The 11,311-nt window shown below is 26.4% G+C and overlaps 1 protein-coding gene across 1 annotated transcript; it reads left to right on the forward strand.

Annotated features, from left to right (window-relative positions):
• Positions 1-583: 583 nt before the first annotated feature.
• On the forward strand, positions 584-8,086 carry LOC137821705 (basic helix-loop-helix (bHLH) DNA-binding superfamily protein). The gene is made up of 5 exons (XM_068626426.1): positions 584-921; positions 1,066-1,228; positions 1,648-1,887; positions 2,010-2,180; positions 7,884-8,086. The coding sequence occupies exons 1-5, from the start codon at positions 851-853 to the stop codon at positions 7,971-7,973; spliced, it is 735 nt and encodes a 244-aa protein (XP_068482527.1). The 5' UTR covers positions 584-850; the 3' UTR covers positions 7,974-8,086.
• Positions 8,087-11,311: the final 3,225 nt, after the last annotated feature.

Genomic DNA, 11,311 nt, shown 5'->3' on the forward strand with positions numbered 1-11,311 from the left:
TGGGACTTATATGTCTCTTAAATGATGTGTTTATGTCGAACATGCATATTGGACACTAAATTTGTATGATACTTGCGAACTCGTACAATACTTGTAGAACATGTATCGATAAAGTGTTTGATTAAAAAAATATTTATTGAATTTTTGACGATTCTAAACAATTTTAAAAAGAAGAAATACATTAATTTTCTAAAAGCTCAAATTTATTGTATAAATTTTTATTATGATTATAAAAATAAAAAACAAATCTTTTTGAAACCATCTTTCTGCTGAAACATAAACATAATTTTTCTGCTGAAACATAAACATAATTGTGCAAATAATTTTTTATTATCAATTTATATAATTCATAATTATATAATATATAAATCCGTATTCCCGTGTTCTACATTTTAGAGATTACACGTATCTTCGTCTCCATGTTCGTGTCGTATCCGTGTATGTGTCTATGCTACATAGAACATAAGAATACAATTAATAGTTGAAGTCTTCTTTCTTTTTCTATTTCTTTTTTGTTCTTTTTTTTTCAAGAATGAAGATGAAGATGAGTGGGTTATGTGAATGTCTTAAATGGACCAAATTTATTAGAAGAATTTGGATATTTCTAGGAAACATCATAAGCAAGAGTCCAGAGAGGAGACAGTTACATGTTGAACTATTGATACTGTCACGTGATTAATTCCAGCCTCAGTCATTTCCCTTGCTCCTTCTCTCCCTATATAAAGTCCCAACCCAACATAAACAAACCAACCCATAAAAGGAGTAACAAACACAAACTATTATCACACACCACCTTCAACCAAACCACACCATCACCCTATTCTCTCCCCTTTCTCTCTCAACCTTAATCATGGAGAATATTGAAGAGTACAAGCATTACTGGGAGACCACCATGTTCCTCCAGACCCAAGATCTTGACAGGTAACAGTTAACATTAATTAATAATAATAATGATGATACTGATGAGGAACCAATCATTAATTAATCAAAAAAACTATTTGGTGTGTGATGAATTGAGCTAACATAAGCTGGTTTATTCGTTTTGGTGTTGTTTTTGTTCACTAGTTGGGGGTTCGATGAGGCTTTATCAGGGTACTACGATTCCAGCTCCCCTGATGGTGCTGCTTCATCTGCAGCTTCTAAGAACATTGTTTCCGAGAGGAATAGGAGGAAGAAGCTCAACGAAAGGCTTTTCGCGCTTAGATCGGTGGTTCCTAATATCAGCAAGGTAAGGTTTGTTTAATTGATTATTTACCTGATACTGTTTTTTCCTCTACCAATACGAAGAGGTGTGAGGTGTGGGTGTGACTGTGAAAGGTGTTGTTGTGCCCATCAACAGTTCTCCCAATATTGAAGATGTGACGGCAATGGGGAAGAAGAAAGTGAAGAGCTTTGATTGGGGGGTTTTAGATAGATATTGTAGTACTCTGCACTGTCTCTGAAGCCTCATCGTCCTTATGTTAACAATAGAATTTCAGTGTTTTCTTTCAGTTATATATGTTTATTACCAGGGACACTGTTTATTCGGTGTACACATTTATAACTTTGAATAGGGTAATTGGGAGGGTGAGGCAAGGCATGCTTGATGTTTGTGAATTTGTGTCTGTTACAGAATCATGATGAGTGGCGTTTGTTTGTTTGTTGCAGATGGATAAGGCTTCGATTATTAAGGATGCTATTGAATACATCCAGGAATTGCATGAGAAAGAGAAGATAATCCAAGCTGAGATAATGGATCTTGAATCTGGGATGCCAAAAAAGAGTAGTTCAAGCTATGATGATTTTGAGCAGGAACAGCTTCCTGCGGTGCTGAGGTCCAAGAAGAAGAGAACCGCGCAGATATACGATTCAGTCAGTTCAAGAAACACCCCAATTGAAGTCCTTGATGTGAACACACCCTTCTCTCTCTCTTGTATTATTGATAGTATAAAAATGATGTGGGGTATTGTGGTTGTTTTTTGTTGTTATTCGTTTGGAATTTTGAATTGATTTTGATGTGGTGGATGCAGCTGAGCGTTACCTACATGGGGGAGAAAACTGCTGTGGTGAGTTTGACATGTAGCAAAAGAACAGACACAATGGTGAAACTGTGCGAGGTGTTCGAATCTTTGAAGCTGAAGATCATCACTGCCAACATCACTTCGTTTTCAGGGAAGCTTCAGAAAACAGTCTTCATCGAGGTCAGTGTTCTTAGCTCCTTTCCTTCACAACTACTCCTATCTTATACTATAATATTCCCTCTCACTTTCTTTATTCCCATTAAATTAGTTTTGGTAATTTGGTAGGTACGTGAGATCCCAAATCCCTTTATAAATACTATTGATAAATAAAGACAATCTTATATAAATGCAGTGTGTGTGCATATCATATAATACTACAAAAATAAAAAGTTTTACAACAAGAATTTGGGCCTACGTGATAGGGAAGCACGAGACTACTTTAGCAAAAGTGAAAATGTGGAACACCCATTAGGAACAGTACTAGACTTTTGAGGCCAATCATAAGGGCTTTAACCATAATTTCTCAGTAAAGTTCGGTCAAGACTTAAGACTTGTAGTTTTCATCATAACTTTATACCTCAGATACTTACCACCTAGTTACATCAAATAGAAGAAAACATTATGTGACTTTCACAACTTCAAAAACTCTGAAATGTTGTCACTGTTAAACTTACAGCAAAATTGAGTTTCAAGGAAATGGCCTTCCCCTTTATGAATATTGTAAACTAAACTTCCAACAAAAGAAGATTCTGCTTTCTTTTCTGGATGCTTCGTTTTCTTTTGTGTGGTCTGAAACTTGTTGGATAAGTTGTTTTTAAGAAGAAAAATTTAGATACGTCAGTGCCAAACATCACTTATAGAGTCTTGAGATTTTGTCATCATTGCGATCTTCAACATTTATAAAAGACAAAATTTATGCGGAGGGCGATAGTTATTTAAAGTGTGTTTTTTAATTACCATGAAGTCAAGTTGGCTAGGGTGTGTTTCAAATATGTAAAAACTATTTTATTTTAATACATCATTCACGTATAGTTAATATTTTCTTTTGCTAAAAAAATCATTTCATTTCATCGTAAGAGAATAGCTTTTACATAAATGCGTATGAAATAAATAAAAAATTAAATTCCGAGTTTCGTGAAAATAATTTATTTTATTTTTTTATTAAATTTCAATGGATAACTTAAGCATCTAGTTTATTTTATAATAACCACTTTTGTATTATAAAAACAAGTTAAAGTTAATTTCTCAGTATATTATTACACGATTAACATTTTTTACATATTTACGTAAGATACAAAAATATGATAATGGCATCATCGATGCATTCGAAAAAACACTCTAGATTTGATTTTCACTTGTCCTGTGTTTACAAATTAACTAACAATTAAAATTACTTAACTAATTAGCTAACTGACTAAGTATCTCTTAGTTACATGGTTTGTGACCCATCAAATGAAATTTGAATTTACCTATAAAACAAAATTTTAGCTCACCATATAGTATATAATAATATGAGAATTTCTCTAGTCAATAAAAAAATCTCTATAGATTATGAATTTATTCTTTATAAGTGAATATAGTAATAGATAATTTAGAAGAGCATAATATATTAAAAAATATTATTTTGACAACTGTAAATTTATCCGTTCCGACCTTAAATCTTGTTATATAGACTCCCACTATTCACCGTCAAAATTAATGACAATTTATATACTTTCTTCCTTTAAACTGTTGAAACGTTTTTTAAAGACAAAACCGTGACAAAACACCAACTTTTAAAGCAGACAATATGCGATAATTGACCTAACAACGCTATATCTCAGATTTGAGATCAGAACGGAATAGAATAGAATAGAATAGGATCTAGTATAACTGAATAAATTCTACAGTTTAGTTCTTAGTCTCAATGCTAATTTCAGAAAAAAAAAATATAGTGAACTCCTGGGAAGATTTCTGTTTTCTTTTTTCCTATTTTAGTCGTACCAAACACCTTCCTCTTTCCTTCTTTCCCTTTTGTTTGTCGCTTTCGATGATTCATGCATTCCAAACCAAACAACGCAGTCCAATTCCCCTCAGTTAAATTTTATCTGGGTAGCCTCTAAACAGTGTGCAGACATCATAAAACCTACATTTCTGTCATGCTTAAACAGTTCCACAATCAACTTCATTTGGGATGACAACACTCACATGGCTGCGACCCTGTTGTTGGAGAGGGGACACAACACAACACAACAGAAGAGAACAGAGTATTAGTAGTAAAACCAAAAACCAAAACCAAATTTTGAAAAACGTGTTTCTCGTTCTTCTTCTTGTGAAAAAGGGCTTCGTGAACGGCGTGACTCTTCCCCAAGTGGTGCCGTTTTTCAATCGCACACGTTCTTGTTGTTTTTGTTGTTCTCGTTTGTTAGAAACAGTAACAGTAACATGAACAACAAGAACAACAAGAACTCTTACGTCCTACGACATAACGAAGCTTCCTCCTCACTCACTCTGTCGCTTCCACCACACAGTATTGTAGGCTTCTGCGTTCACTCTTACTCAAACCATTCTCTTTTGACCAATCGCAGAACCACTCTTCTAATTATTACTACTTTAATCTTCGTTCCAAAACGTACACATCAAACACCATACATAAACACGCTGATTAAGGAACCTTCTTATTTCCCACACACATAAACGTGTTTTTTATATTTCATTCAAAGTCAAACGCTAGCACGAGGAAAACGATAACACTTGCATGTCATTCTATAACTTACGGTCCAAACTAATTTTTAAAATGCCCACTTGTGTTTTCAGATATCAAACGCGATTCTCAACTCCAAAAGTCCTTTTTTTCCAAATTATTTTTAAAAGGGTCTCGATAAAAAATTAATAATAGCTTAGAGATATGTGTTCATTTTTTATTTTAAAATAAGATTTTTAAAACTATGGTACCTCTTTAGAAACGACAGCAGTTTTTTTAAAATATGAAACAGACAAGTGTGTTCCAATGTCCAACCGTTGTTTCAAGGTCTACGCCAAATAATAAGAGTTTGTTTAGAATATTGGTACCAGGAGAAAGACATGAATTGTATTTATCCACAAAAATTTATTTTACTAAAAAAATCAATTTTAAAAATAAAAAATAATTAATTATTATATTAATTAAATTATATATTATTTTAAAGATTAAATAAATTATTGATATTTAAATTAATTTTTATTGTTAATAAAATTTATAAATTAATATTTAATTAGATATAAGATTTTAGCTGTCAAGTAATTAATAACTAAAATTTTAATAGCTAACTAGATATTAATTTAGAAACTAATTTTTAAATTTTATGAATAATAAAAATTACTTTAAATATCAATAATTTTTTTAATTTTTAAAATAATATCTAATTTAATTAATACAGTCATTAGTTATTTTTTTTCTAATATAATGATTAATTATCTAATTGGTAGTGATTTTTGTTTCTTGTATTGTTGGCTAATACTTAGTTGTCTGAATAAAAAAAGCTAATACTTAGTTGTTTAAATAAAAAAAAAGTTAATACTTAGTTGTCTGAATAAAAAAAGCTAATGCTTAGTTGTAGGTTTATTTTATTTAAAACATATAACAGAAATAGTTTATATATTTTAAACAAGTGAGAGACATAGTTGAAGTTTAATCATGAATTATTTATTTTCAACTTCATTACTAAATTTTTTTATACAGTAATTAATAACAATGGAATTTAAATTCAGGAAATTATCATCTTTTGTTGTTGTTGAATGTGGTAATATTCTTGTCTGGTTCTGAGTTAGTTATGTGAACTCCAAAAAGATAATGATTGCATAAGAAATATGTAATAGGTATTAAAATGAGTGTAAGTTGATAATAAAAAAAGAAACAAGTGGTGCACTAATCTGTCTTTGTAGAAAGAATTAAAATATATGTTTAGTGTGTTTTTGTTATAAAATATGGAATGCTTGACGTGTTCTTTTCTCCTCTTTTCAATATGCTATACACATGTCAAACCATCCTTCTAACTGCTCAAACTTTCCAATCAATTATCACTATTCTTTAATAGTGGAAAACATAGGGTCGATAGTGAATGTTTTACTCAAATTTTTACGATAATAGAAATATATTATATTTATAAAAATAATTTTGGATGAGTCGAAATTGAAAAACAAAAAATAGAAAGTAGAGAGTGATTGAAAGTGGAGATTATATTATTTTATATGTGAAATTTGATATAGAAATGTAAGAATGTATGCTCTCTGTTGCTTTAAAATAAGATACTAAGGAAAGAGCGAAGAAGTCATATAAAAATTATACATTAATATTAATTTAAAAAATTAAAAAAATAATTTTATTTTTTAAGTAACACTACAATAAAATCATGAATTAGAAACCAACTTTTAGATACCAAAATAATTAGTTACAATAGTAATTAAATTAGAGACCATTTTAGAAACTAAATAAAAAATTGGTTTCTAAATTAGTTTCTATTATTGTTAAATAGTTTCTAAATTGGTATCTAATTAGCAATCAAGGTTTTAGAAACCAAATTTAGAAATTAAATAATTGATAGTTAAAACTTTGGTTGCTAATTAGATACCAATTTAGAAACTATTTAACAATAATATAAACTAATTTAGAAACCAATTTTTGTTGTAGTTACTATTGTAACTAATTACTTTGGTCTCTAAAAATTGGTTTCTATTTCATGATTTTATTGTAGTGTAATTCATATGAAATGACAAAATACTCATTATATTAATAAAATGAGATATATTAAATAATGATAGAATCATAAAGAATTTGTGTAAAAAAAAACTATTATAAAGAGAATTGTCTTTATATATAAGTATAAATATGTTTACATTTTTTTATTTTTAAAATATCATTTTTATTTGTTTATATGGTTTAGTAGTTTAATTTGATATGAAAGTGTCTGAAAAGGAACAATAGGCTAGTGTTATAGAATGAAACAATGAATAATTTAGAAAATAATTAAAAAATAATGTGATGATAAGTGGGGAATAAAAAAGATTATTTCTTTTCTTGAAACTATGTTTGAAAGGTTCTTTAGAATAATATTATTGTGACTATGATTAAAAGTATTCCACTTATTTTATCAGAATTTTAGGTTCCAACCCTTCCTTTGTAGGAATGTTTAAACAAACAATATTGTTAAAGTATTCTTCAAATGCTATATTTTTCTTAAAAAAAGTATTATCAAACAAAGAATCTCTGAAAAATTGAAAAGAATATATATCCTTATAAAAAAAGAAAGAATATATATCCTACTAAACGTATCTCCTAGACTTCTAGACTTGAATATGATAACTTAATTCCTTCACCATTTGTGTATTCTTTTATTTCATTTTTGTTTTCACCTTTTCTTTAACAGAACAAACAATTATACAAATACTTAAAAAAAATTATTAAATAAAAACTAATTTTAAAAATTAAAATAATTAGTTACTATTTAAATAAATTAAAATAATTATTGATATCTAACATAAATTTTATTATTAATAAAAAATTATAAAATAGTTTCTAAATTGACATCTAATTTATCCATTACTAAGATTTTAGTTATTTATTATTTTATATTCTAAATTTTGAATTAATCTCTATTAATCTTTTAGAGACCAATTTAAAAACCTAGGTAGCCAATTTAGATAACAACTTAGACATTATTTTTATTAATAATAGAAACCACTTTAGATACCAATAATTTTTTAATTTTTAAATTAATATCTAATTTAATTAATATAGTACCTAATTATTTTTAATTTTTAAATTTAGTTGTTATTTATTATTATTTTGTTAGCAAAATTAATGTGACACATATGTTTTAGAAAATTATGAAAAGATTATATCTAATTGTATATATATATTTTCAGGCGAATGAAGAAGAGAAATATCATTTGGAGATAAAGATACAGACAGCCATTGCAGCTCTTAACGAACCTCTAAGCCCCATGAGCATTTAAGGAAGAAGAAACAAACACATTACAACTTCTGCTTTTTAGTGTATAAAGAGAAAAGTTTAGGAACCATGCCTTTATAGAAGTTTCTGCTCATTAAGTGCAATTTGGTTTACTTACCCTTTTTTTTCCCTCTCAATATCATCACATATGACAAGAAAATTATTATATAAAAGATAATTTTATAGACAAAAAATAATTAGTTTTTACATCGATTAAATTAGAAATTATTATTTATTTTTTTAATTTTTAAATTAATTTCTATTATGGTTAAATAATTTCTAAATTGATATCTGATTAGTGATCAAGGTTTTTGCTACCAAATTTAGAATCTATATAATTGGTAGTCAAAACCTTGGTAGTTAATTAAATATTAATTTAGAAACTATTTAACAATAATAAAAATTAGTTTAAAAACTAAATAATTTTTGTAACCTTTAAAATAATTTCTAATTTAATTAATATAATAATTAATTATTTTTTCTCTCTAAAATTAGTTTCGGTTTTAATTTTCTTAACTTTTTCACTTGAAAAAGTTTGCAAGTTTCATACCTTTGTGTTCCTCCTCTATCAACTTATAATAAAACTTTTTTCACACCATCTTGGATTTTCATTTTATTTTATTTGTCAAATGTTTTGTAACTTGTACATTCTGAAACTGTAACATATCATAAGTTTGTCTCCCATATGGTCTCACCTCAAACTTATTTGTCCACTCTAGCATCAAACTACTATTTTTCTTAACAAAATAGTTGTTATTAATATTTATTAAAAAAATTGGTTTTATAATCCAATTTATTTTTATAGTTTTTACAATGTTTTTATAATAATTATTAGCTCTTTAAAAATATTTTTTTGGTTTATTTCACTGATATTGATAATAAACTATACTTAGAATCCGCGGTTTCTAAATTATATGAAACTTTAAATTTGTGTAGGTTAAATTTTGTGGCGATATAATCCTTTTAATTATTATTTTGTAAGCTACAATAAGTAGTTTTTTTAAGTAGTTAATATTCTTACCTTTGTTGTTTAAGTAGTTATTTTTAATCGGTAAAAAAATATAAAACTTTTTAAGTATGTTAAAATACATCATCTTGCCAGCATAATAAAGATGTTGTGAAGAAATTATAAATGTGAAGATAAAAGGTAATAAATTTATTAAAAAGTTTTTAAATAAAAAAAGGTCTAGTTAAAAATTGATTAAGTAATTAAAAATAGAATATTTTTATTAAAAAATATATTAAAAATCCTAAAAAGAGCGTAATATACGCAGTTTAATAAAGAAAAAAAAAGATTTAAGTAAGTTATTTAACAGTGTTCTTCATATGCTGGTTACGATTTAAAAATAATTGAGTTAGGTTAATATAAAGAAAGTCTGAATTGAAATTTATAAAAACGCGTTTTCCTAAATTTGATGAAGAATAAGACAGAAGGAAACGGAAAAACTTGAAATATAATATTTGAAAATATGAATTATTAGTCAAAGGTTGGGAAATCACTATCTCTAGGTCTTTATATAATGTGAATTGATATTGGGTTAGAGTTCCAAAATCTAAAGTAATCCAATTAATTAATATAAATATTACTTTGATTATATTATAGTACATTTAAAGTCAAATTTGGAAGATGAATGAGAGGGATAAATACAAAAAAACTAAAAATAAGTAACAAACAAATGGCTATCATAATAAAAGCATCAAACTGTATAGAAAATGGCTATCATAATTCCTTTTTTCAAAATGTTGACTCAATTACATAAGTAACAAACAAAATAATTTTTTAAAAAAACTAAAAATTACAATTGTCATTAGATTCGCGAGCCACTCAAAACATTCTTAAAATTATAATATAAATCTGTATATGCATTAACCACATTTAATATATATATATATATATATATATATATATTTATTTATTTTGTTGTTGAAGTATATTAAATCAAAATGAGTGATGTTACCAACCTATTTTATCTTCATGATAGTAACAGTCGAAAATATTATTTTTTTCCAAAAAATATGAAAAGAATAATAATTTTATAGATTTATATTCTTTATCTATATTTATGAAATTAAAGTTATTTAAAAAATAATAATTTATTTGAATTATATTTTAAGATTATTTTTTCTTTGCGTTTATATTCTAAATATTAATTTAAATTTTATAAAATAAAATTATCTACATATATTTATCTATAGTCATTCACAACTATACAAAATAGAACTATATTTTCAAAGCTATTCCAAAGTAGTGTTTTTTTTAAAATAAATAATATTATCTTGATAAAGTTACCAATGATTATTTTTTTTATAAATTTAATATATTAAATAATTATATTTCCTTTTTAATAATAATAATAATAATTAATATTTTAAATATATTTTAATTTACTATTAGAAAAAATTAGAAAAAAAAAATATTTTCGTTAATCTATACCTATATATAAAGGAATTCCCCTCTTAACTGCTCTTAATTTTTTTTCTTATTTTATCCTTATATTAATATTTAATTTTATTATTGTATTATGGTCATTGTGTCATTTCTTATTCCCCTCTTAACTGGTTTTAATTTTTTTTTCTCATTTTATTCTTATATTAATATTTAATTTTATTATTGTATTATGATATCATTTCTTATTTTTTTTACAATATTTGGTATATGTAGTGGGGCGATTTTGATTTTGATATATATAAAGGATTCCCCTATTAACTGTTCTTAATTTTTTTTCTATTTTATCCTTATATTAATATTTAATTTTATTATTGTATTATGGTCATTGTTTCATTTCTTATTCCCTTCTTAACTGCTTTTCATTTTTTCTCATTTTATCCTTATATTAATATTTAATTTTATTATTGTATTAGATGTCATTTCTTATTTTTTCTACAATATTTGGGATACGCAGTGGGCGATTTTGAATTGAAAGAGAGGTGGAAAAGCGTTTTTGAATTGAAAGAGACGTGGAGGAACAATTATGAATTGAAAGAGAGGTGGAGGAGTGATTATGAATTGAACGAGATAATTTATTTTGAAAATTTAATTGCATAATGAGGAAGAGTGTCTGTTTTATGAAAAAGAAATAAATTTAATAAAATATTTGAAATAAATGGAGCAACCGTTTTGAATTGAAAGAGATAATTTATTTTGAAAATGAATTGCATAATGAGAGGGATTGTCTATTTTATGAGAGAGAAATAAATATTAGGAAATGTAAGTAGTGACCAAACGTGAACAATTTTATTATTATATTCACTTCCTTATAAGGAGTAATTTTCACTCGTTTCATCCAAAGAAAAAAAAAATGCTCATAAATTTGGATACATTTTGAACCCTCTTCCTTCACG

Source organism: Phaseolus vulgaris, chromosome 9, assembly GCF_051622355.1.
Source record: "Phaseolus vulgaris cultivar YP4 chromosome 9, ASM5162235v1, whole genome shotgun sequence".
Lineage (NCBI taxonomy): Eukaryota > Viridiplantae > Streptophyta > Magnoliopsida > Fabales > Fabaceae > Phaseolus > Phaseolus vulgaris.